Consider the following 21870-nt stretch of genomic DNA (forward strand, 5'->3'; position numbering starts at 1 on the left):
GGGGGGGGGGGAGGGGGGGGGGGAGCCCGGCGTGGGGGGAGCTCGGCGCGGCGGTGAAGGCGGGGGGGAGGGGGGAGGTCAGCTCGCGGATGGCGGAGAAGCCGGACGCGGGGGGCAGCGTGGCGAGGCGGCGGACCGCAGCGAGGGGGGCGCGCACGGGCATCGGGGGGGGGAGGGGGGATACTGCAGGGGGAGGGGGAGGGGGAGTGGATACTGGAGTGGAGTGTGGAATGGAAACACCGGCGAGAAAAGAACACATAACCCACTTACGTAACACAAAAAGTTGCACCTCAAAATATTTCGTGCATCGTCCCCAGCCACCACAACCACCGCAGGATGGGAAAACGAACAGCAGACGCAGCAGACCTTCCCGTGTCCAAGGCGGCCGCCACAGGCCAGGCGACGGCGCGGGAGCCCGCCGCCGACGACGAGATGGGCGAGTTTGAGGACAGATGGGAAGACGAGATCGAGAGCGAAGAGGAGGTCGTCGAGCACGATGCGGACGGCGAAGCAGATGGCAAGTCGTGCTCCGTCTGCCGCCCACCGTACTGACACCCCGCAGACGACTTTACGCCCGCCCAGGAAGACGCCGAGCCCCCTGCCGCGCCCACCCAGACGTACCTCCCCGGCACAGCCATCGCCGAAGACGAGCAGCTCGTGCCCGACAACTCTGTCTACCTCGCCCTCCATTCGCTCTCCTATGCGTGGCCCTGCCTGTCGTTCGACGTCCTGCGCGATAGCCTCGGCACAGACCGCGCGACGTACCCGCACACCTCGTGGATCGTCACCGGCACGCAGGCCGGCGAAGTCCCCGGCGAGGGCAAGGCCAAGGACGAGGTCGTCATCATGCGCCTCGGCAACCTGTCCAAGACCCAGCACGACGACGACGATGATTCCGACGACGGGAAAGACGACGACGACGACGAGGCGGACGACGAAGATGCCACCCTGGACTTTCTGACCATCCCGCACGTCGGTTCGGTCAACCGTGTGCGTGCGGCCCCGGCTCCCGTAGGCGGCGCCGTGCCCGACCCGTACCACGTCGCCACCTTTTCCGAGACCGGCAAGGTCCATATCTTTGACGTCCGCCCTTATATCGACACCCTCGCCGGTCCCTCGCGCCCCCGTCAAAAGCTGCCAGTGCACACCATCTCCAACCACGGCCGCGCAGAAGGTTTTGCCGTCGAGTGGGGAGCTACCGGCCTGCTGACGGGCGATATCGACCGCAAAATCTACTTGACTACCCTCACACCCTCCGGCTTCACCACTTCCCCCAACCCTTACCTCAGCCACACCTCCAGCGTCGAGGATCTTCAATGGAGTCCTACTGAACCTACCGTCTTTGCCTCGGCTTCTGCAGACAGGACCGTCAGGGTCTGGGACGTGCGTGCAAAGGGAAGAAGGAGTGTCGTCAGCGTCGAGGCGCACAGCGAGGACGTCAATGTCATCAGCTGGAATAAAACAGTCGACTACCTCTTGGTTTCTGGCGGTGATGAGGGTGGATTGAAAGTTTGGGATTTGAGAATGTTCAAAGAGTCAGTCGCCTCTGTAAACTCTGCTATTTGCCCCAGCTAAAATCTTTTATAGCACACCATCCCCCGTCGCTCAGTTCCAGTGGCATACCGCACCCATCACATCCGTCGAATGGCACCCGACCGACTCTTCCGTCTTTGCCGCCTCTGGCTCCGACGACCAACTCACCCTGTGGGACTTGTCCGTCGAGCCCGACGAGGACGAGGCGCCAATCGGCCCCGCAGACGGGAACATCACCGCCGTCCCACCCCAATTGCTGTTCGTCCACCAGGGACAAAAGGATGTCAAGGAGTTGCACTGGCACCCCCAGATCCCGGGCATGGTTATCAGCACGGCGTCCGATTCGTTTAATGTCTTCAAGACTATTTCTTGCTAGAGTTTTTTTTTTTTTTGCAGATATTCCATGTGTAAGAAACTGAAAATAATGCATGGTATTCTTCATAAATACACTCTATTGCCACAACAACATACTAATACAACTACACTATGTATCTACCTAGTTCCACTCCCCAAACTCCCACTTGTAACAATCCACACAATCTTCTTCAGAGACAGGTTTCGGCACACCTCCATGCTTTCTCCATCCTGGATCTTCTCCCCCAGGCTGTCTCTTCGGCCCTCGTCTTCCCCACCCCCACCAAACGTTCACATCATCCCTCACCACTGACTCGTCCAACGCGGCCCTCACTCTATCGGCCGCTCTATACCATCCCTCCACCGCCTTTTCCCATACACCACTCTTACCCTCACCCTCCTCCGGCCACGGATCCGCCAACACCTTGTCAATGACCTCTTCGATCCTATGCGTCCTCACATCCACACTCCACCCCTTGACCCTCACCGTATCATACAAGATCGTCTCGCCCGTATGGCATTTACTCTCCATCGCAAAGCCGGCGGCGTAGCAGCTGCTATACGGGCCATTACATACGCCCATCGCGATAGGGTCCGCAGTGTGGTACACGTGGGTGATACCCGACAGGTTGGCGGGCATACCGGGCGGCAGCGGCAGGTGCAGACGGGATGCAGGGAGAAGCTCGCCCGGCGATTCGTACGTCACAGCCGGGGCGCCAAAGGAGAGACCGATCAGGGATGACACGGCGCCGCCAAGCGAATGGCCGGTCAGCCAGATAGTGGCGTTCGGGTACATGTACGTGATGTTATTGTAAAGATTCTAAATACATGGTCAGATGCACCGCGATCGGCCGCAAAAAAAGAAATAAAGAACATACCGTGCCGACGGTCGCATACACACTTTCAGATACAAGAGCGTCTTCCAAGCACGTCTGACCGCATTTATAGCCACCAGCATAACAATCGCAAACCGGGGTCCATGAAAAGTCTACGCGCGCACAACAGCACGAGAATAAAAGATTGTCCTAGCGGCAAAAAATACCCAATATCAGTGTCTCAAATCAACTCTCCAGCTTCGTTGCCAATACTCGACTCACGTTGAATTTATCATTCTTCGCAGTCGGTCCACCAGATCCCAAAACTCCTGCAGAAGTGCCCTTGATAGATATAATGACCGTCTCGTTCTTCTCATCTGCAAACTACTCGTACCCCATCAGCACACCTCTCTCTCTCTCTCTATCCAACGGCCAGACTCACAACATGACCCCTTAACCCATCGGCATCTGGCTCCCAGCCAAAGGGCATCGATGCATTCCAATCATTAAGCGTATACCAACCAGCCCCGCCAGGGGTGACATACGCGTTGCTCGACATTTTCGCAAGAGTAATCACCGTCTGCCGATCGGTCAAGTCTGGCACGGTCACTTCGACATCTGACCATTCATCGGAAGGATTTGCAAGATCTGGAGCCAGCCAGGATTCGGGTAATGATATCGACTTGTTGCTGTTGTCGTTGTTGTTGTTGATCCCGTTGAAATGGAGTGCTTGGGCGCGATAAGACTGTGCCCAAGAGATTATGCGCGGTGGCCGTACTTTGGGGCGGCGAATGAGTTTCTTCCTCGTCCGTATCTCTAAAACATCGCTCGTCAAGCGAGGCAGCACGTAGTCGTCCCCAAACGCCCCTATTGGATAGTCATGCGCATATAAGGACGCGCTGGGTGATTGGTCAAGGAAAAGAAGGGTCGGCGTGGAGGCGTTATCAACAAAGGCGTGGCCGTGGGCATGGACTGGCTTGAACGAGATGGTGCGGGTGTCGGGGGATGATTGTGCAGGGGGAGAAGGAGAGGAGAGGAATGGTAGGAGGTATGAGGATAGTCGGAGAGGGCCTGGGATGTACATGGCTGGTGCTGGGATGGGGAGAATGAAAGAAGAAGAATGGAAAAACGAATATATGGCCGACTCACTGCCGATGAACATCGGTGGCGAGCAGATCAGATCCAGATCAGATACGCGCTGTGAGGTGTCCCGATCGCCGACAGTTAAGCCGACACAGCACTCCTCGTCGTTAAATTATTATGGTGGGGCAAGATCCATTGCATGTATGTACAAAATATACAAGCAGCCCTTGGGTATCATCATGCAAGATATACGCGGTCTTGATATTCGCCCATAACAACTAATGTATGTATAACAGCATCTCGCTGCTTCAAAATCTTGAGCTATCGTCAACCGGGGCATTCCGTCAGTCCAAGTCAAACCCGGTCCCTGCGGCCATAGAGTACCTCCCTCCTAAACTCTCTCATCTCTTCCTTATCCTTTTCAGTAGCCACGTCGTCCCTGTCATCCTTGATCTCACCGCTTCTCTTCGCCTCCTCTTCAGCGTCCCTCACAATCTTCGTCCTCTCTTGATGCTCCCTCTCTTCACGCTCGGCGTTTTCTTGCAGTGCTTGGCTCTTTTCTTCTTCAGTGGGCTCGTGCGATAAGTGAAGGGTTCGTTGTACATGGGTGATCAGATTGTTCTGTGCTTTAGTCACTTTGGAATATTTCGAGAGTCTGAAGAGAAAGGTGAGTATTGATCGTTGTACGCAGCTGCACACATGAATGGTTGGCTTACCCCCACAGCGACTGAAAAGACAGTCAGTTCAAGCGGTTCGCAACCAGAAATATGATCAATTACTCACTAGTACACTTTTCGCAATCTTTACATGTGATAGATCCACCCCTTTTGCTTCTAATTGGCCGATAAAGCTCCTAAAACCCTTTACCGAATGCATGAATTTTTTTTACTCTTTGGACTGGATTGAGACCAGCTTACGTCAATTGAGGATCTGTAATGTCCACTTAAAGGGTTAAGGCTCTTGATGAGTCCATGCTTGACGACTATAATACCAGCCGATGTGACTTTTCCTCCCGCAAGGACTGAAATAACAGTCAGCTCCATCATTAGTATAGAGAAAGGTACTTGCAAGACGAGTGCTGAAAAGTCCCACTTTGCTTGATCCCGACGAACAAATTCAATTTCATGTCGCTCACATAGATCCAAGTATTCCTTCTCACTGTCTTCCTCAACAGTTCTCTCCTCACTCCTCCAGGTGTCAGCCGTTTCCTCTGTCGTTCTAACCACCCTTCAGGCTTTTGATCCAATCCTGCATAATGTGTACTTTCATTCTCGTCCAGCTCGGACGATTGGGGAGAGTAAGAGTCTGATGAAAGACTGGACAAGGAGGATGTCCTGGAGACCTTGCGTATGTGGTGGTTGTGAGGGGTCGCATAAGGATCGATAGTCGGTTGAGGCTTGGGTGTGTTTTCGTCTTCTTCGGACTGAGGATCAGCCGGAACAATACCAGTTCCATCTCCGGCATCTTTCCATCTTCCAGCTGCTGTGTCTACAAACTCATTGTTATGCACCCTAAGGATATTTAGCGTGATCCCGTGCACCGCAAATGTACGTACCACCGTAGTCGACCGTCTTTGTCGACCTTGACGAGATAGTTGAGCCTCTCCTCCGCCGAGAGATAGCTAGAGACCCTCTCTGTTTAGCCTTCTTATCCGATGAATGAAGTTTTCGGTGGACTGACGTGATGCGTTCCTTCTCAAACCTCTCGCGGGGCATCTCTTCCAAATCTAAATCCTTACCCTCACCTTTATCGAGCCTAAGCGAAATATTATAGTCAGGACATTGTTCGGACCACCATGAGAAATGGGTTTCACCATCTGAAAAAGTTGTCTGAAGTATCAGCTTCCTTCCACTTGCGGAAATAGTACTTCATATTGCTCCCTTTTGTCTGTCAGAAAAACAGCGAAAACCATGTCTCCCATGTAAAGCTCACCATAGCGATGCTTACAGACATCATCTCTATGTCAGTCCCATCTCTACCAGTTTGCAGCGCATTAGCTCACCTTTCCATCAATCATCTCCAGCCTGTAAATGCCATCAGTATAGCTTTCCATTGGCTAGTAGACTTCTTACCAATGCTGCGTCTCGAGCTCTTTGCTGTGAAAGGGTAACTCCTTCTTCTCGTCCCTGTCTTTGCCAACACCCAGACTCAATGATCCCCAAAATGTCGCCTTTCTCGCTCTTAGTTCCTTATCCGTCAATTTCTTAGGATCGCATTCTTCTACTTGACCAGATGGCAGCGTTGATATTGGAGACGAATAGAGACCGTCACCGGTCTGAAGTCGTGAAGCGGCGTGGGCAGCGCGATGCCATCTTTCATGTGTATATCGGTCAATTTGGGGCGGATTTTGGCTTTTGGAACGTACGTACCTTGACACAACGTCGTTCTTATTATCAAGCTGGTCCTTTGCGTAAGTGACTTCTTGACTATGCTTCACTAGGTCGTTCCATCGAGCCTCCCTTTGCCTGCAGCCAACGAAACCGTCAGTTACATCAGTATTCGTGACAAGCCTTCAGACGACTTTTGGATGCGATTCATGCCACCTCTGGTAAATGGAAACAAGAGTGACTGACAGACGAAGCTCTCGGACGTGCTTGCGAGCAGCGTGCCCTCGATAGTGTTTCTGGATAATCACCGCTGCTCTTCCAGCCATTTCTTTTTCTTCCTCAGTACCAGCTTGCATGTTCTTGTTTGCTGTAGCCTCGTCTTCCCTTTTAGTATATCTACCTTGGATTGATGCGTCAATAGGTGGAATCAATGTGTTTTGGCGAGCTCCAAGAGATGTGGATGTTGTGTCTATTTCGGGCTTGACGACGCTGTTTGGATCCATCTCGGACGCGCGAGCCGGAGTGATTTGAGACTAGGAGTGGTTGTTTTGCGAAGTAGGGGGAGAGCAATTGTGAAGAAAGCATGGGAAAGCGGTGATGATGAGCATGCCATGCAAGAGCGATCCTGGTGACAAGATGAGATGGCATCGCATGGTGTGTGATGCGGCCCACCACTGCCCCGCCGTTACAGACCGTGCCTCTTTTCAAAATAACAGTCGGTCTTCTGTTTTCGCTCGCTTCCTGCTTGATCCCAAGGTGTTTTTGCTTAACCCGCAAGGTCATCATATGGGAATTGCATACGTATGGAATAAACACAAACTACACCAAGGCTCAAGAAAACACTACCAGACAAAACTTTTTTTTGTTGATTTCTAATTTACTCCTCGTCTTTCTCGCAAAGACAACTAAAGATCCCAATTAAAAATAATTACTAAACCAAAATCAAAGTCTCAGATTTAAATGTCCTATCCTCAAACCAAGCCCCATCAACAACTCTTCCTCTTTTACATTTTCCTCTTCGCTGGACTCATACTCAAGTTCCTCCGTTCTTAAAGGCGGCGTCTTGCACACCTCACCATCGTCTACGTCGCTCTCTGTCGTTGAACTAGACATCGACCTGAGAAGAGGCGGTGGAAGACTAAAGTCATCAACATACTCCTCAAAGTCTGTGTAGTAACTTCGAGGATCGGGGAAAACAAAACTGCCGGTGAGTGCAGCAGGAAGAGGCATGGGTGTTGGGGCAAGAAGGGTTGGTGAAGGAACAGGAGAAAGGGTGGGCGAATTAGGAGACGAGAGCGGGTGACCAAAAAGTATGGGGGTGCTTGGACTGGTGGCCGCCATGGAAATGGTGCTTGGAGAATGCCAATGCTGGGATTGTGCAAGGGAGGCAAGGTCTTCATCAGAAATATCAGATTCGTCATCGTCAACCTCGATAATGTCGACAGTACCAGAAGGCTCGAGGTGAGAATCATCAAGAAGTGGAGTAGATGGTGAAGACGCAGGAAAAGTGTAGGCTTCCATGCCGTCGACATTGAAGTCGAGATCGTACTCGGGAATGGAAACGCTGCTCTCAACCCACTCGTGTTCTCCGTCTGCGGCCTCGACGGCGTATTCTTCTTCGCCAAAGCTAGTCACCATATCCTCGAACCAACGCTCCTCTTGCTGCTCTTCTTCTTCTTCGACCTCTTCTTCATAAATATCCAAACCCATCGCTCCCCTGGCTGACCAATCATTCATCTCAGGCACTGACCCGTCTTGCACGCTCTTCCAAGCGGAACGGACGGCCTCGCGAACAAGCACACCCTTCCAGAGTGATACTCCTTCGTCGTAGGAGCTACCATCCATAGACGACAGCTTCAGCTCCGAAAGATGAAGGAGACGGTAGCCGAGAGGAGTGAGAGAAGGACGAGTGTCGGGTGATGTGAAACGCATTTCGTCGGATGTGATACGACGTCGAGTAGTAGGTAGTGTAGGTGGGTGTGAAGGAAAATGTGTAGGGGTAATACGACGCTCTGCTAGAGCTTTTGGTAATTCAGACGTGTAATATGCTGGTGGTGAGGCCGTAAAGGCAAACGTAGACTTGTCTAGTCGTTGATCAGATTGGATACTAGAAGGCCCGGCGGTGGGTTCGCTGAGAGTGGGAGTATAGGATGGTCTCGGAGGACAGCAGTTGGAGGTGCGTGGAAGAGCAACATGTTGGATGTGATTGGTGTTGAACCGGTTAAACGGTGTGGACGACGTATTGAAAGTGTTTGGAGGGGTAGAGCGTTATAAATGCGTTGTGAAGAACGACTGGCTGTGTTTGTGCCGTTCGAAGTGCGGAGCGGGAAGAAGCTGTTTAGCAGCACATCACGAATGTGTGATGATAATAAATTGTTGTAGTAGTATGCGTTGTGTATGGGAGAAGGAAGGAAGAGAAGAAAAGTGGGAGTTGGGCCGGTGTTATATAAAAAGAAAGTCGAGTCATCTTTTGTCGGTTCAGGGCCGCTTACAAAGATCCAGAAACGCCGATCGCCCGGCTTACTTCCCGGATCCCCTTATCGCTCGGGTCTCGGGCACCCTTCCCCTTTCGGTCCCGGCCGATACTACTACACGACTACATAATAATACATCCACCAATCATAGATGCAAACTCCGCGAGCCCAGAGTTGTCCCCTCTTCGGTCCGCTGCCCCCCTGCAGGCCCCACCAACTGTTTTTTGTGCGAACAGCAAGCAGGCTTTATTAGACTCCAAAGTACCAGAGTACACAAATGTGGCGATGTGAGACGACGATGCTGCTCGGGTCCCCCCCCGACATGATGATGATGAGCCACGTACGTTAATTCTTGTCTCGCTCTTTGTTGTCGTTGTGTACTATTGCATATCACATTGTCGATCATCATCTCACATCTCATATTTATGAATGTCGCATCATCGATTATGGGCAAAGGGGTGACGCGTAACAGAGGACTTGCTACCATGGTGCTTACTTTAGGCCACTTGACTGGGGATAAAAGTAAAAGATGGTTGCTAGATGCTGCGTGCTTGGAAGACTTCTTCATTGTAATTTGAAATATGAGATATTGTCTGTACAGGAGAAGGGAAGGACGACGACAGAAAGCATACGACTTCTTCATTTTCTAGTCCTGATTTTTACTCCGTCCCGCCGTTGTCTCCTCAGCATTGGCATTCTGATAGAGTGTGTTGTTCTTCGTATCTGAAATTTCACGTCCGGGTAGCCAAGAAAGTCAAGAAATTGCATCATTGCTGCTGGGCGCCGACACTCCATCTTATATCTGTATGTCATATCAGATATCATCAAACAAATTTTTTGCACTCCGGATTCTGGGGATTCTGCATGCACACACAGATGGCGAACGATGATGATAATAGGAGGAACGTAACACAACGCAAGTTCCAAATTTCAAACAGCTATGAACTTCCAGGCAGAGTCGAAACTTCCAGTAGTACAAGATAGAGCAGCTGTCGATGACTTGCTGACCGATGGTCTTCTTCTACAATCAATATATATAAGGGGTATGTATAGAGATTCAAATTCAACAAGCAACATCGATCATTGCGCATTGCGGCGCGCTCGGCCCTCATTCGGGGCCCATCATCATACGTACGCTCAGTCAATCACCCTACTATTTGTTGATCGATATCTTCCCACACCTTTCCTTATCCACCATCCTGCTTCCTCTCTCCTCCTGTGCCCTCCGCTTGAGACGTGGTGATGGGAAATAGTACTCGTAATGACAATGAAATTATCAGCATAGCCAACGATTTTTAGGTTTGTGCTGCTCAATCATTTTGTTCGTTTGCCCATGACTGTACCAGTAAGGTGATTCTAACATACATACGTACGTTAGTATAGACCGAGCACTCCAGTGGACACACTTACGCGAGAGCTTCAAGAGCCGTGGCTTACAGTAGAAACGGTCCACAGTCGACATTCGTCAGCCATCGTGACTCCCGCAGCTATTTGCTATTTTAGCGAAGCGGGGCAAAGAAAATAAACCTTCGCTTGTTGATAAGATAAAATTCATGCGGTTTACGCCCCTAAGTAAAGGGACAGGGTATCATCAGTTGATATTGTTTGCCGTCTTCTGCCGCGGGAAAAGAGTTGCCGTGTGTCGTGGTTGAACGCACCGACGACGAACCACCACCAAAGAACAAGGATCAAACGAAGAAATGAGGTCACTGAAACCTGACTGACTATGTATAACAATGAAGACCGAGCGGGGACTGGTTAATTTTGAATGCCAAGTTATTCTCAGCTTTGCTATACAAACTTAGCACCATCTGTTACTCATTTTACCCCTGTTCATTGAGTATTTATTTGTTGACGACATTGGTCACTGGATCGTCAACTAATGTGATTATGGGTAGCATTATTTGTGGCCAAATTGACATGTGATACAACCGCAACAAGATGATGTGATTGGAAGAACGATCAGCCCTGAAGAACAGCTCCTCTATTGTCAGGCATCTGCAGAATTCATAACAGGTCGTCCACGAACGCCGCAAACGTATCATACACCGTATCGGGAGGATGCTCGATTTTCTTCTCTACATCAGTCCGATATTTTCCTGTCTTCACTGTAAACAATTCATCAGCAATTGATCTCTTTTTATCAGACACTTCATATGTCTGGAATCGTCCCTCAAGCTACATGCTCACCTAGTATCCTTTTTAGTCCAAGCTCTCTGGCGCCTTCTCCGAGATCATTATCCACGTCGTCACCTACTACCGCTACTTCATTCCGTTCAAAATCCTCTCCACTCAACTCTTTCAACTTCTCCAAAGCCAACTCAAAGAAGCCTTTGGTTGGCTTTCCTACGATCTCAGCCTTCACGCTGGCTGCCTCCTCCAAGGCCCTTACAAATGGACCTATACCAAGCGATAAGCCAGGTGGAAATGACGATGACCCCGGATCTTGCATAAACATGGAGGCGTGGGGGGCTATCAAGACTGGTCTGTGTTCTCCTGTCGAATTGTTCTTCTCTTGAGAAGAAAGTGGCTCGCCTTTTAAGACGCGAAAGGCTTTGTTAAGGTGCTCGTATGAAAGGGAGTCGGGATGGAGCCCAAGAATGACAGCATCATGATTTATACCTTGTGAAGGCGGAAGGGTTGAAAACTCTTCTTTGGCTGATGGTGACATTAAGAGCAAAGGATGTCTAGAACACTGTTAGATTCTTATCACGGGCAACGAGGATTGAAAAAGGTGAACTAACTTTAACCCTTTCTCCTCAACAATCATTCGACATGCACTCAGGCTTGTCATCAATTCTTCCTTCTTAACATCAAACCCAATCTTCTTCAGTTTGTCTAACAAGCTTGCTGAAGATTCTTTGGTTGAATTGGAACAGAATATGAAGGGTATACGGACGGATCGTAATCGCTCAATGGCTTTGACCGCCGAAGGCGTGCTCTCCGAGCCGATATGAAGAGTCCCATTGAGGTCAATGAGAAGAGCTTTGAGTTTCTGTGAGCTGCCAAGAGATTTAGTGTCAGTGGAATGCAGAATGGTGCTGGCTTGGTATTGGCTAGTGTAGGCGAGCTTACTAGGGCATGCGGGATGCAGACAATGAATGGAGCTGGCCCGACGACAAAGAATGAGCCGATGTTCACTAGCTGATCGTGCTAATGATTGAGACAGTAGATACTAATAAAATAATGACTGTTATGTACAAGTACTATTTAAGAAAACCTTTCCTGATAAGTTTGAATCTGGTGCCAATAATATGAACATGATATCTTTGAACACCAACCTGCAACTACAGTGCGTGACAACAAGCTTCTGATTTGTCGAGAGCTTGCATTTGAGATTAGATCGCAGATGTCCATGACGTAATGGGTAGTCGATTATGGAGGTCCCCCATCATCACGTCTCGGTTCTTATTACGATGGAGAACCTTTGTCGGGCGTTCTCTTCCGCAATCTGATAGCATTTATGCACCCTCAGTGTTGACGCTCTGGGTCTACATAGCCAATTCTCCTCGTGCTCCAAGGAAAAGCGTCTCGGAAAGCAATGTCCGTCGCTGTCATTCAAGGAGCATCCGGTGGCCTCGGTCAGGCGCTGACCCGCTACATTTTACGCCACACCGGCCTTACTGTATACGCACTCACTCATCAAGCTTCATCCCAAGGGGTCAGAGAATCCTTGTTGTCTGAAGTATGGGACAAGGGAAAGCATGATAGTGAGAGGCTTACTGTCGTTTCCAATGTGGACGTGAGAGAAGAAGAGGGACTAAGAAGAGGAGCAGAAATGATTAGGTCAAGGGAAGGAAGCGGGAGTGTTAGAGTTGTTGTCTGCCTCGCAGGTATTGTATGACTTTTCTTTTTACTAAGCTGTAGGACATTGACACTTGTCATGCGGCTCAGCTGAAGGCGGAAAAATCACTATCTGCAATCAATCTTCATGACGCTCTTTCGTCCTTCCAAATCAACGCTTTAGGGCAGCTAATTACTTACAAGCACATCGTACCCCTGATACCGACCAAGAATGAGCTATCGATTCTCAAAGCAAAATGGAATTCTGAAGAGGAAGGACATGATCCGGCGAAAGGCATGGTAAACGGCGATCATTCAATATGTTGCTCGTTGAGCGCTCGAGTAGGAAGCATTAAGGATAATGAGAAAGGGGGATGGTACTCATACCGATCGTGAGTGGATTTGGAGAGCAGCAATGATATTAGCCTTATCTAGGTGCTGAATTGTGGTGGCATAGTTCTAAAGCAGCTGTGAACCAGATCATTCGTACTCTTGATCATGAGGTACGTTGTCCGCCAAGTTCAGTGTAAATTGATGCTGAGCATATCTTTTGCTCGTCATCAGTTATACAATAGATCATCTTCCGCAATTGCATATGCCTATCATCCTGGCACGGTCTTGACCTCTTTCACATCTCCCATCATTGGCTCTCCTAAGCCCCATCTTTCGCAGGGTCTGCTTACAGTTGACCAAGCAATCGACCGTCTGGTGAACATCATGAGTCAAGTTAAGAGGGGAGTACAAGGGAGCCAGAACGGAGTTGATTGGGGTGGAAGATGTTGGGATTGGAAAGGGGATGTGGTCGAATGGTAGACGGTTAATGGCATATCGAGGGCAGATAATATAGTAACAAGGGAAAACTGTCTTCATGCACACATGTGGATAGATAAGGAAACGATAGGAGACGAACGGCATAGACGGCCATTAGCGTATGCAACAATGGCAGCATGGTCCTTTCAACATATTTAAATCTGTCCTTTGAAGTCATCCCCTTAATTTCTGAGAGCCTCTGACGCTTTTCCCATCTCAGGCCATTGGTGAATGTACACTGGTTGATATTTCTTTGTTTCTTTAAGTATTTGTGTACACTCAGGTGTTTGGCGCCCCAACGTTACCTTTTTCCAACTTTCTAACCTGTAGCAATTGTCAATGGCACCGCTCGATCTGGGAGATGTCGGAAACGCTATACAAGGCGCCGGAGAAAGCGCTGTCAACGGTGCTGAGGGTGTAGTGGGAACTGTAACTGACAAGGCCGCCGGTGCGGTGGCAACGGCGACTGACAAAGCTAAAGGTGCTGTTGCGTCCGCGACAGTGAGTCCTGTTACAAGTGGCAAGATATAAGAAAATGGCTGACTGAGTCGATGAAAGGCAATAGCAGGAGACGTGGCAGTAGGTTGTTGTAATAATTTGAAACATGGTTATCCTCGTAACTGATGAAACTTCTTATCAGAATGGTGCCAGCCAAGCAGCTGGCCTGCTCAAATGGATGGAAAAGATTCAAGATGTAAGTTACATGTGATACAAAACAGGAGACATACTGATAGAAGGTACATCAGTGGATAACCAAAGTAGGTCACTAGCTCGTTGTAGCTTGCTTACCACGCTGACCTAACGGATGGTAAAGATTGAAGGCTATTGGGATGAATATAAGAATTTAATCATATTTAGTAAGTCAACATCATGTACGGAGTCGCTGACTTGCAAAAGTATTCGCGGCCATTGTGACACTCTACGTCCTCTGCATCCTCTATTGTTGCTACCACTGCGTCCATGACTTCTGTCGGTGCTGCTGCTGTTACGTCAAATGCACATACAAATGTGAGAGGTGGTGTTGGCGCCATAGAGGCCCTTGTATCAGCTGCTGCAAATCAGGATGCCATGCCGTTGAAAGGCAAGACTATCACAAGTGCTCGCGATGCTGCCTGAAGTCAGTCCCAAGGAGTATCCGAAATGAGCTGGAACGGCAACATGGAGATCTGAGGAAGGGATGGTGGGATCCCACGTACTTTGCAAGAGCTTGTGGAAGATATGAACTACCTGAAAATCCAGTAGAAAGAGCGAAATGGCATTGGTGGGGTCATGAAGAGGGTTGGGTTCACAATGGTGTCGAGTCAAGCTTGCAGTGCCTGGGCAGGACAATTGACAAGAACAAGCGATTGACGAAGGAGCTCAGTTCAGCAGCGCGGAGAGATGAGCATTTTACCAAGTTATTTCAGCAAATGAGCAGAGCCGAGGGAAGAATGAGACAAGAAGGGGGAGATCTAAAGGATAGGATTAACCACCAGTGGGCTGCACGGAAAGGTCTTGTGCATAAATTGGACAGGAAACTTACAAAAGCGGAGAAGAAAATCTTGGATAGAGCCCAAACGCGACTAGAAAAGAAAATGGAGAGCGAACATTGGAATTCAGATGACTCCGAGATGGAGAGTGAGGATGAAAAACCAAGAATGGGGGATAGGGGAGAAACGGTTTGATGCTCATGTTACACAGCGATGCATAGAACATTAAAGCATGCCCAAGAACTTATTAATGTCATCTTGTCCCCTAAATCCAACTGTGAATCACATAAGCAAATCTTGTGCAAATGAGAGATCGTGCAACTTACCGAACTTGTTCTTGACAGCACCATTTTTGAATGCCACCACCGTGGGCAAGGCAGACACCTTGTACTTGGCAGCAACTTCAGGGTACTCATCAACATTGATAGTTAACAAGTCGTAATTGGATTCTGGGCCGGTGACCCGTTTGAGTAAAGGAGTGAGAACACGGCAAGGCTGGCACCAGCTATAAAGGACAATTTTAGCCGACGGAAGACTAAACAAGAGCTCACAAACGCTACCTGGCATAAAAGTCTACCAAGACGGGTTTAGAGTTATCGGCATCAAGCGCTCGCTTCTCAAAGACTTCGTTACTGGCATCAAGAATATGGTCCCGCGCTATAGGAGAAGCGTGGAAGGCGCGCTGAGTAAGAATGGTACGGAGCGGAGCGACGGAGAGCCTAACGGGTCTGGAGAGTTGGCCAAGCATTGGAGTAGTATTTTGACTGGAGAAATTGTTTTGTTGGTGTGATAGGGGATGCTTTTGAGAGAGTTGAGGTAAAATCACTGAGATCACTGATACAATTAACGAAAACAAGACGATGAGTGTCTTCTTTTGCGGCCGGCCGGTGAACTTCGTTACAGGAAAAGGATGATGTCGATATTTGATGATAACGTAACCAGGGACCAGTCTAAGGGGACTTGGTCATATTAACCAAAACTTTTGTTGTTGACATGTCCTCTCCAAAAAGGCTTGTAGGCGGCGAATTCACACATACATGACTTTTTAAGCCTTCTCATATTCCAGCAGCACAAACAGAGAGTCACGAGCACCGATTATCTAGGCAAATATTTGAGAAAAAATGCCGAAAACTAGTATGTTGCTGGTCCTCACAATGACGTTCGCTCCTGACAAGACATCAGACAAGGGTGGGAAAGGGCAAAAGAACAAGGTGTATGCCTTACCAACAGCTCAGAGTAAGGACCACAAGCACGTTTACTTTCTTATAGCCGCTAACACTACATAGAAAAAAAGGGACTTGATGTCCCAAAGTTCCAGATGAAAGCAAAGGTGCTTTTTTTTCTCGGGCGATTATGAGATCCCTAGCTAACGTTTCTGCAGGCCGCTAGCCAAGCTCAACTCGCTCCCACCTCCCTAGGAGCTCTTAGCTCCAATGATCAAGACATCTCGAACTCCTCTTTCGATCTTGGAAATGTTACTTTCCATGATGTCATTGACACTTCGCTCACGAAGGACTCCTCATCAAAAGCCTTTATGCGAGAGTTGCGCAAAGTCATCGAACGGAGCGATGTGATTATTCAAGTTCTTGATGCAAGGGATCCTGAAGGTACGAGGAGTCGTTGGGTGGAGGATGAAGTGCGGAAAAGGGACATGCAGGGGAAGAAGCTGTTGGGTGTGTTAAACAAAATCGGTGAGTTTTCACTTATGAGGAGAAGTGAATGCTCATCCTTGTAATAAGACCTTGTACCAAGAGCGAATTTAGAGGCATGGCTTAAGCACCTTAGGCATTCTTTTCCCACAATGCCATTCAAGTCCTCTACTCAAAGCCAAAAGCAGCATTTATCCCAAAATGCCGTTCCTCTTGCCCAACCGTCAACTGTTCCAGGAAAGCAAGCTGTCCTTCAAGAGCTTCCCACGACTTCAGCATCCCTTGGTGCTCCTGCTTTGCTTCATCTCCTCAAACAATATGCCCTTTCAACACCACACAGTTCGCTCACAGTTGGTGTTGTGGGTTACCCTAATGTTGGAAAGTCTTCTCTCATCAACTCCCTGAAGAGAAGTCGGGCCTGTGCAGTGGCTGCTATGCCTGGCAAAACGAGAGTGGTTCAGGAAGTTGCTCTGGACAAGGGTGTGAAAATTTTAGATTGTCCTGGTGTAGTATTGGAGGATGTGGGTAGCCATATGGAAGGGGAAGAAGGCAGAAGAAGGCAAGCGGAAATCATGCTGAGAAACTGTGTCAAAGCTGAATTGGTGCAAGATCCAATCTCTCCAGGTAAGTCTGTCGGAGGGTATTACAAAAATCATTAGCTTATATGAGGTAGTGGAAGTGATTTTGAACAAAGTGGAACCTGCTCAATTACAGAAACTTTACAACATCCCTGCATACGATGACGTTCGCGATTTCTTGATCAAAATGGCACTCATTCGAGGGCGACTCGGCAAAGGTGGTGTCCCCGACCTTGAAGCTTCCGCCGTTCAAGTACTCCGAGATTGGAATAGCGGCAAAATCTCTTATTACACTACCCCGCCTAAATTTCACCCATCATCTGCGCCTGCACCTGCACCTGTCGTAACTCCTGTTCTGGCACCAAATGAGGCAGCGGGAGATATGGAAATGGGCGGCGACAAGGTTGGAGATGCCAAGATTCTTACCACTCTAAGTGAAGCCTTCACAATCGAGGGGTTATTTGATAATTTGGGTGACGATGCTGCCTGGGAAGGAGAGGGTGTGGTCAAAGAAGAGGGAATTGCCGAAGAGTGAGTTACCTATCCCAATAGAAAAATGGAATAAGGCTCATAAATGCCGACAGTGCTGATTTGATTGCTCCTGAACCTGTCATTCCACCTGCCCTTGTACCTGAACAAACTGCTCCTCGAGCCTCACTCACTAAACGTCCATTCATGGGCTCCGAAGACGAATCTGACGCCGACTCTGACGCATCAGATTCTTTCCGACCCCGCACAACCCTTGGCCCTTCACCCGCCTCGTTCCAATCCACTTCTTCCAATGCTCTGCACTTCCCGGCTCAACCGCAAACTGCTCAGGCTAATAGGCTTTTCACCGCTGAAGAGCTTGCTGTGCTTCCATCCGGCCTGCTTGATCGCAAGAAGGTCAAGTCTCTAGCCAAGAAGGCTAAAAAGAGACGTGCCGCCGTGGAGCGTACTGAAGGAGAGCTCATGGCTGGATTCATGGATATGGAGATGGACGAACCTGGGGCTCGGGAGGAGACGGAAGTGCAGATGCCCGCATTTGAGCAGAAGTCAAAAAAGGACAAGAGAAAAGAAAAGAAGGAAACTCAAGCGAAGCAGCGAAAAGAAATGACAAAGGTGGTTGCAGAGATGGAAATCGATGAAGATGCCAGGAAGGAGGCAGAATTTGCCAATTTCTTGGCTAACATGAATGGTGAGTGTCTTGTTCCTACCTAATCAAACCCTAGGCATTAGCTAACCTTTATGCAGCGGATGGATCAGATGAGGAGTTGTAAATATGTAGTATATAGTAACACATTCCTTGACGAAAGCATGACCTTGTTTATACAGAAATTGTTCCCTCACCCCTGCTGCAGTTTGCAACTTCCATTGCATTACTCTGATGTGATCAGTAATTGCTGTATATTTTGATTCGGATGCTTTGGTTTACGTCCGAACCTCCAAACTCCAAATTCACCAAGTCAAAAGCGGATCATGATTTTCATCATTGATCATGGATCATAATTCATGGATATTATATTTATTCCAGCGATTTTCCAAGACTTCAAAGGGCAGAAAGGGATGTATACAAACAGCAAAGGCACCTTCTGCCTTATTTTCGTAACCTATCGCGCCAGGGACAAAGATGAAGGACAGAGGGCATGTATTGTGTATTACACATTTGTACGTCTGATGGGAGCCTTCCCTGATGAAGCCCGGAACAGCACTGGCCGCCCCTCTATTGTTAAACGCTGTGTGCCAGGCATGATGGGTATATGTATCCCTTATGCCTTCTTCTCGCTTATATAAAGGCTGTCTGATCTTCCCAGACCACTCATGCGAACGACTGAATGCCAACCAAACAATTAGAATAATCAAATGGGATATTTGAGACGGGCATTGGTTGCGTGCGCCGAAGATGAGTCACAAATATCGATGGTTTCTCATGCTGCTTTCCTGTAACCTAGTCAGTTTTGGAGCACCGTTACCTACCAGGCAGGTAAGTTTCTACCAAACTGATCATAAGGGATGACTAACATGATGGCCTAAAAGGCTACGCCCGCCCAGGTGACGGATGTGTTGGATATCTCCATGACTGGCGAGGGAAAGATGATGTTCTTTGACGTAATCAATAACAGCAAAAAAAGTTCAGGAAATACGCATATACAAAGGTCACCATCAGCTCACTCATCTCTTCTCGGTGCCACTCGCACCACTTCATCAGATCCACCATTACCCATAGAAGATGAGCCATCGTTAGAAGAAATAAGGAGTTGGAGAAAACACAATGGGCTATTGAGTACCATGTTGCGTATATTTGGACCTTGGGTGCATACGTCAATGAAGGAGCCTTTATGGAAGAACGATATGGATGAGGATAATCAGCGGATAGGACCGATTAGAATGGGGCGGCCAAAAGAAGTGCTGGTGCTGGGGGAAGACCACTTTGGGCGTAGAATAGTGAAGAGAGGAACCGAGGTCTTCATAGAGGTAGGCGAGGGAGACTGAGGAGAATATTGGCTAATAGCGCGATGGGTCTAGGAGCCAGTGTTCAATGGGCGACAATGGGAAGGTGCAGAAGAGATGGACGACGAAACGGACGAGCCATATCTCTTGGGGCTTGTATAACCAGCTGTATCAACGAAGTTGTATTTACTCTGTGGTGATGAAGGGCACCTGATACATATGAGTCATTAGAAAATCTGGTTCCGGCTGTATTCACGGCTCGTGATCGGCCCGAGTCGATGTCATAAATAATATCGTGACGGTTAATAGTCAACGGACGACGTCCGTGTTTTTTCATTGTCTCCAATCCGAATCTCTTCCCCATCTCACTTCAAAATGCCCACATCAACGAGTAACCTTCCAGCGCCTATCCCTCTTGGTTGTTCCGTTCCCGCTCTTACGGCTCATGCCATCTCTGTGTCTCTCCCCACTTGGGAGGACAACATCGGATACGAAGAAGGCCACAAACGCGTAGTCGACAAAATGGAGACTGGTTACCCTCGGTTCTTTATTCACCGTAGCATTCAAAAGGTATGGGCTATCTCAGTGCAGATCACATGATTTTCTAACAGGATTTCAGCTCGCTGCCCTATGTCTCTCCAAATTCGGTCAGCCTAACGAACTTTGTATTCTCTTGCCCGCGCCTCGTGTCGCTGCTGCAGGCCGCGATTTCCTCGCAGCTCAAGATCCTCCTATCCCTTCTCGAACGGTTGAGTTCGTTATCTGTCCTTCCAGTAAATCGCTCACCGATCTATCCTCCGCCAAATCCCTCGGTATCGACTGTATCGAGCTCCAGATCCTTTTGTTTGATAAGGACAAATGGCCTTATGGTAAAGCATTCTGGCAGCACACCGGTGATGGTGTTTCGTCACGTATGGCTGAGAGGGCCCTCTCTTTCCTCGGTGAGACACCAGCTGGTGTCCAGCCCAGAGCGCCTTCTCCTCCAACCTTAGAAAGGCCCGCGAGCAAGGCTCCCAGTTCAAGGAACAGACATTACTCTAAGAGGACCGGTTCGGTACCTCCTACCCCGACCACACCTAGCGAATCCCCCAACAGCATGCCTCAATCCTCTACGATCCTCGAGAAGCCTCCAGTCGACCCTATCACTGACGAAAACCTCACTTCTGATTTGACGACTTACCTCGAAGAACGATACGGGCGCAACCTCCCTTTATTCAACGCTCCCCTTGCCAAGCAAGCTCTCAAGCGGCGAATTGCTGGAGGATTGTTGCCTAGTGATGAGGACTATGGCAAAATCGAGGATGTTGCTCGAGGTGCCGGTTCGGGAAAGAAGGCCGTGACTGAGGAAAATGTGTATCTTTACCCCTGTGGAATGAGCGCCATTTGGCACGCGCACGACATTTCGAGGATTGCGCGAAAGCTTCAGGGCGAGGCTGAAGGGATAAGTGTCTGCTACGGGTATGTTTTTCGTAATATATCTCAGATGGGCATCAAACTAATGACCTTTAGTTTCCCGTACACTGACACTTTGAAAATTCTTAATAAATGGGGACCTGGTTGCCATTTCCTTGGTACTGGCGGATCCGAAGACATCAATGCCCTTGAGAAAATCCTCGTGGAGGCCAAAGAAAATCCCAATGAACCCCCTATTCTTGCTTTATTCTGTGAATTCCCATCTAATCCCTTGCTCCGAAGTCCAGATCTTGTTCGCATCAGAGAACTTGCGGACAAATATAGTTTCTTCATCATCGTTGATGAAACTATTGGTAACTTCATTAACGTCGAAGTCGTGACCTTTGCGGATATTGTGGTCAGCAGTTTAACCAAGATTTTCAGTGGTGATGCCAATGTGATGGGAGGAAGGTTAGTTTGTTTCCATATTCCCTTGCGCGAAGTAGCTCTGATCTTTTCGTTAGCCTTATCCTTAACCCTAATGGCCCTCATTACGACACACTCAAGGCTGCTCAATCTTCGGTATACGAAGATTATTATTATCCTGAAGATGCGGTTTATATGGAGCGCAACTCCCGCGACTATCGCGCTCGTATCAAGAAAGTTAACGACAACGCATACGACATGTGCGATTTCCTGCACAAACGGTCCCTGGACGATGAGTCTACTCCTGCTGAAGGCAAAGTGTTAAAGAAGGTATACTATCCACGGTACATCACACCTGAGACTTATGCTCAAGCTCAACGACACCCCACGCTCGGCAAAGGGGGGTATGGTGGTCTTTTCTCCTTAACATTTACCTCGCTCGCTGCGTCAAAAGCGTTTTACGATGCTATCGGATGTGCAAAGGGCCCATCATTGGGGACGAGCTTCACCCTTGCTTCGCCATATACCATCTTGGCTCATTACCTTGAATTGGACTGGGCGGCTGGTTACGGTGTGGAGAAGGGATTGGTCAGGATCAGTGTGGGACAGGAAGATCAATCAGTGTTGAAGACGTGGTTTGAAACAGCATTGGCGGCAAGTGAGGCAGCAGGTAGGGCAGAAAAGGAAGGGCGAAAGGAATAGAAAAGAAGACTATATTTAAAAAGAGCTCAATGGATCCGCAAATGT

The 21870-nt window shown here is 48.9% G+C and overlaps 11 protein-coding genes across 11 annotated transcripts; 6 read left to right on the forward strand and 5 right to left on the reverse strand.

Annotated features, from left to right (window-relative positions):
• Positions 1 to 340: 340 nt before the first annotated feature.
• CNC01130 (ribosome biogenesis-related protein, putative) lies at positions 341 to 2000 on the forward strand. Its single transcript, XM_024656683.1, has 3 exons — positions 341 to 517; positions 563 to 1535; positions 1588 to 2000. Exons 1-3 carry the CDS (start codon positions 433 to 435, stop codon positions 1907 to 1909), a joined length of 1380 nt encoding a protein of 459 aa, XP_024512543.1. The 5' UTR covers positions 341 to 432; the 3' UTR covers positions 1910 to 2000.
• CNC01140 (lipase, putative) lies at positions 1958 to 3814 on the reverse strand. The gene is made up of 4 exons (XM_569436.2): positions 3145 to 3814; positions 2985 to 3086; positions 2766 to 2912; positions 1958 to 2707 (listed from the first exon to the last, which is right to left on the reverse strand). The coding sequence occupies exons 1-4, from the start codon at positions 3784 to 3786 to the stop codon at positions 2030 to 2032; spliced, it is 1569 nt and encodes a 522-aa protein (XP_569436.1). The 5' UTR covers positions 3787 to 3814; the 3' UTR covers positions 1958 to 2029.
• A 151-nt stretch (positions 3815 to 3965) lies between these two features.
• CNC01150 (conserved hypothetical protein) lies at positions 3966 to 6723 on the reverse strand. Its single transcript, XM_569438.2, has 13 exons — positions 6359 to 6723; positions 6155 to 6250; positions 5858 to 6097; positions 5788 to 5809; positions 5718 to 5727; positions 5599 to 5665; positions 5466 to 5540; positions 5341 to 5406; positions 4854 to 5296; positions 4703 to 4806; positions 4569 to 4646; positions 4502 to 4512; positions 3966 to 4440 (listed from the first exon to the last, which is right to left on the reverse strand). The coding sequence occupies exons 1-13, from the start codon at positions 6613 to 6615 to the stop codon at positions 4140 to 4142; spliced, it is 1770 nt and encodes a 589-aa protein (XP_569438.1). The 5' UTR covers positions 6616 to 6723; the 3' UTR covers positions 3966 to 4139.
• Positions 6724 to 6886: 163 nt separating this feature from the next.
• CNC01160 (hypothetical protein) lies at positions 6887 to 8528 on the reverse strand. The gene has a single exon (XM_569423.2). The coding sequence runs from the start codon at positions 8042 to 8044 to the stop codon at positions 7055 to 7057; it is 990 nt and encodes a 329-aa protein (XP_569423.1). The 5' UTR covers positions 8045 to 8528; the 3' UTR covers positions 6887 to 7054.
• A 1820-nt stretch (positions 8529 to 10348) lies between these two features.
• On the reverse strand, positions 10349 to 11865 carry CNC01170 (conserved hypothetical protein). Its single transcript, XM_569963.2, has 4 exons — positions 11662 to 11865; positions 11331 to 11588; positions 10777 to 11273; positions 10349 to 10694 (listed from the first exon to the last, which is right to left on the reverse strand). Exons 1-4 carry the CDS (start codon positions 11667 to 11669, stop codon positions 10594 to 10596), a joined length of 864 nt encoding a protein of 287 aa, XP_569963.1. The 5' UTR covers positions 11670 to 11865; the 3' UTR covers positions 10349 to 10593.
• Positions 11866 to 12056: 191 nt separating this feature from the next.
• CNC01180 (Rossman fold oxidoreductase, putative) lies at positions 12057 to 13323 on the forward strand. Its single transcript, XM_569425.2, has 4 exons — positions 12057 to 12424; positions 12481 to 12761; positions 12827 to 12872; positions 12934 to 13323. The coding sequence occupies exons 1-4, from the start codon at positions 12128 to 12130 to the stop codon at positions 13180 to 13182; spliced, it is 873 nt and encodes a 290-aa protein (XP_569425.1). The 5' UTR covers positions 12057 to 12127; the 3' UTR covers positions 13183 to 13323.
• Positions 13049 to 15586, reverse strand: CNC01200 (hypothetical protein). The gene is made up of 5 exons (XM_024656685.1): positions 15209 to 15586; positions 14975 to 15153; positions 14702 to 14923; positions 14072 to 14630; positions 13049 to 14001 (listed from the first exon to the last, which is right to left on the reverse strand). The coding sequence occupies exons 1-3, from the start codon at positions 15394 to 15396 to the stop codon at positions 14874 to 14876; spliced, it is 417 nt and encodes a 138-aa protein (XP_024512360.1). The 5' UTR covers positions 15397 to 15586; the 3' UTR covers positions 13049 to 14001; positions 14072 to 14630; positions 14702 to 14873.
• CNC01190 (hypothetical protein) lies at positions 13458 to 14843 on the forward strand (the record flags this gene model as incomplete). The annotated part of the gene is made up of 6 exons (XM_024656684.1): positions 13458 to 13680; positions 13738 to 13758; positions 13820 to 13873; positions 13926 to 13937; positions 13994 to 14036; positions 14077 to 14843. The coding sequence occupies exons 1-6, from the start codon at positions 13519 to 13521 to the stop codon at positions 14841 to 14843; spliced, it is 1059 nt and encodes a 352-aa protein (XP_024512359.1). The 5' UTR covers positions 13458 to 13518.
• A 67-nt stretch (positions 15587 to 15653) lies between the features above and the next one.
• On the forward strand, positions 15654 to 18315 carry CNC01210 (conserved hypothetical protein). The gene is made up of 8 exons (XM_569431.2): positions 15654 to 15782; positions 15831 to 15884; positions 15935 to 15978; positions 16030 to 16339; positions 16388 to 16921; positions 16971 to 17406; positions 17460 to 18052; positions 18109 to 18315. Exons 1-8 carry the CDS (start codon positions 15770 to 15772, stop codon positions 18132 to 18134), a joined length of 2010 nt encoding a protein of 669 aa, XP_569431.1. The 5' UTR covers positions 15654 to 15769; the 3' UTR covers positions 18135 to 18315.
• A 384-nt stretch (positions 18316 to 18699) lies between these two features.
• On the forward strand, positions 18700 to 19552 carry CNC01215 (hypothetical protein). The gene is made up of 3 exons (XM_024658925.1): positions 18700 to 18838; positions 18892 to 19329; positions 19381 to 19552. The coding sequence occupies exons 1-3, from the start codon at positions 18758 to 18760 to the stop codon at positions 19465 to 19467; spliced, it is 606 nt and encodes a 201-aa protein (XP_024514264.1). The 5' UTR covers positions 18700 to 18757; the 3' UTR covers positions 19468 to 19552.
• A 98-nt stretch (positions 19553 to 19650) lies between these two features.
• On the forward strand, positions 19651 to 21866 carry CNC01220 (cystathionine gamma-synthase, putative). Its single transcript, XM_569433.2, has 4 exons — positions 19651 to 19875; positions 19925 to 20763; positions 20815 to 21168; positions 21222 to 21866. The coding sequence occupies exons 1-4, from the start codon at positions 19681 to 19683 to the stop codon at positions 21823 to 21825; spliced, it is 1992 nt and encodes a 663-aa protein (XP_569433.1). The 5' UTR covers positions 19651 to 19680; the 3' UTR covers positions 21826 to 21866.
• The last annotated feature ends 4 nt before the right edge of the window (positions 21867 to 21870 follow it).

This window comes from Cryptococcus neoformans (assembly GCF_000091045.1).
Source record: "Cryptococcus neoformans var. neoformans JEC21 chromosome 3 sequence".
Lineage (NCBI taxonomy): Eukaryota > Fungi > Basidiomycota > Tremellomycetes > Tremellales > Cryptococcaceae > Cryptococcus > Cryptococcus deneoformans.

What these genes read in the sequence shown, in the direction of transcription:
- CNC01140 (XM_569436.2), bottom strand. Translation starts at nt 3,786, where the DNA reads ATGTACATCCCAGGCCCTCTCCGACTATCCTCATACCTCCTACCATTC. An exon ending in ATGGGTTAAGGGGTCATGTT is followed by an intron (nt 3,087 to 3,144) that starts GTGAGTCTGGCC and finishes GGGTACGAGTAG; the next exon opens with TTTGCAGATGAGAAGAACGA. An exon ending in CGAAGAATGATAAATTCAAC is followed by an intron (nt 2,913 to 2,984) that starts GTGAGTCGAGTA and finishes TTTTGCCGCTAG; the next exon opens with GACAATCTTTTATTCTCGTG.
- CNC01160 (XM_569423.2), bottom strand. Translation starts at nt 8,044, where the DNA reads ATGCGTTTCACATCACCCGACACTCGTCCTTCTCTCACTCCTCTCGGC.
- CNC01170 (XM_569963.2), bottom strand. An exon ending in GTTGAGGAGAAAGGGTTAAA is followed by an intron (nt 11,274 to 11,330) that starts GTTAGTTCACCT and finishes ACAGTGTTCTAG; the next exon opens with ACATCCTTTGCTCTTAATGT. An exon ending in TGGACTAAAAAGGATACTAG is followed by an intron (nt 10,695 to 10,776) that starts GTGAGCATGTAG and finishes AATTGTTTACAG; the next exon opens with TGAAGACAGGAAAATATCGG.
- CNC01180 (XM_569425.2), top strand. Translation starts at nt 12,128, where the DNA reads ATGTCCGTCGCTGTCATTCAAGGAGCATCCGGTGGCCTCGGTCAGGCG. An exon ending in TTGTCTGCCTCGCAGGTATT is followed by an intron (nt 12,425 to 12,480) that starts GTATGACTTTTC and finishes CATGCGGCTCAG; the next exon opens with CTGAAGGCGGAAAAATCACT. An exon ending in TTCGTACTCTTGATCATGAG is followed by an intron (nt 12,873 to 12,933) that starts GTACGTTGTCCG and finishes GCTCGTCATCAG; the next exon opens with TTATACAATAGATCATCTTC.
- CNC01150 (XM_569438.2), bottom strand. Translation starts at nt 6,615, where the DNA reads ATGGATCCAAACAGCGTCGTCAAGCCCGAAATAGACACAACATCCACA. An exon ending in GACTTTTCAGCACTCGTCTT is followed by an intron (nt 4,807 to 4,853) that starts GCAAGTACCTTT and finishes CTGTTATTTCAG; the next exon opens with TCCTTGCGGGAGGAAAAGTC. An exon ending in ATTACAGATCCTCAATTGAC is followed by an intron (nt 4,647 to 4,702) that starts GTAAGCTGGTCT and finishes CATTCGGTAAAG; the next exon opens with GGTTTTAGGAGCTTTATCGG.
- CNC01200 (XM_024656685.1), bottom strand. Translation starts at nt 15,396, where the DNA reads ATGCTTGGCCAACTCTCCAGACCCGTTAGGCTCTCCGTCGCTCCGCTC. An exon ending in TTGGTAGACTTTTATGCCAG is followed by an intron (nt 15,154 to 15,208) that starts GTAGCGTTTGTG and finishes TGTCCTTTATAG; the next exon opens with CTGGTGCCAGCCTTGCCGTG. An exon ending in TGCTGTCAAGAACAAGTTCG is followed by an intron (nt 14,924 to 14,974) that starts GTAAGTTGCACG and finishes TGTGATTCACAG; the next exon opens with TTGGATTTAGGGGACAAGAT.
- CNC01220 (XM_569433.2), top strand. Translation starts at nt 19,681, where the DNA reads ATGCCCACATCAACGAGTAACCTTCCAGCGCCTATCCCTCTTGGTTGT. An exon ending in GGGATAAGTGTCTGCTACGG is followed by an intron (nt 20,764 to 20,814) that starts GTATGTTTTTCG and finishes AATGACCTTTAG; the next exon opens with TTTCCCGTACACTGACACTT. An exon ending in GCCAATGTGATGGGAGGAAG is followed by an intron (nt 21,169 to 21,221) that starts GTTAGTTTGTTT and finishes TCTTTTCGTTAG; the next exon opens with CCTTATCCTTAACCCTAATG.
- CNC01215 (XM_024658925.1), top strand. Translation starts at nt 18,758, where the DNA reads ATGAGTCACAAATATCGATGGTTTCTCATGCTGCTTTCCTGTAACCTA. An exon ending in CACCGTTACCTACCAGGCAG is followed by an intron (nt 18,839 to 18,891) that starts GTAAGTTTCTAC and finishes ATGGCCTAAAAG; the next exon opens with GCTACGCCCGCCCAGGTGAC. An exon ending in GAACCGAGGTCTTCATAGAG is followed by an intron (nt 19,330 to 19,380) that starts GTAGGCGAGGGA and finishes CGATGGGTCTAG; the next exon opens with GAGCCAGTGTTCAATGGGCG.
- CNC01130 (XM_024656683.1), top strand. Translation starts at nt 433, where the DNA reads ATGGGCGAGTTTGAGGACAGATGGGAAGACGAGATCGAGAGCGAAGAG. An exon ending in TGCGGACGGCGAAGCAGATG is followed by an intron (nt 518 to 562) that starts GCAAGTCGTGCT and finishes GACACCCCGCAG; the next exon opens with ACGACTTTACGCCCGCCCAG. An exon ending in GATTTGAGAATGTTCAAAGA is followed by an intron (nt 1,536 to 1,587) that starts GTCAGTCGCCTC and finishes AATCTTTTATAG; the next exon opens with CACACCATCCCCCGTCGCTC.
- CNC01210 (XM_569431.2), top strand. An exon ending in TGCCTTACCAACAGCTCAGA is followed by an intron (nt 15,885 to 15,934) that starts GTAAGGACCACA and finishes AACACTACATAG; the next exon opens with AAAAAAAGGGACTTGATGTC. An exon ending in GAAGAGGGAATTGCCGAAGA is followed by an intron (nt 17,407 to 17,459) that starts GTGAGTTACCTA and finishes AAATGCCGACAG; the next exon opens with TGCTGATTTGATTGCTCCTG.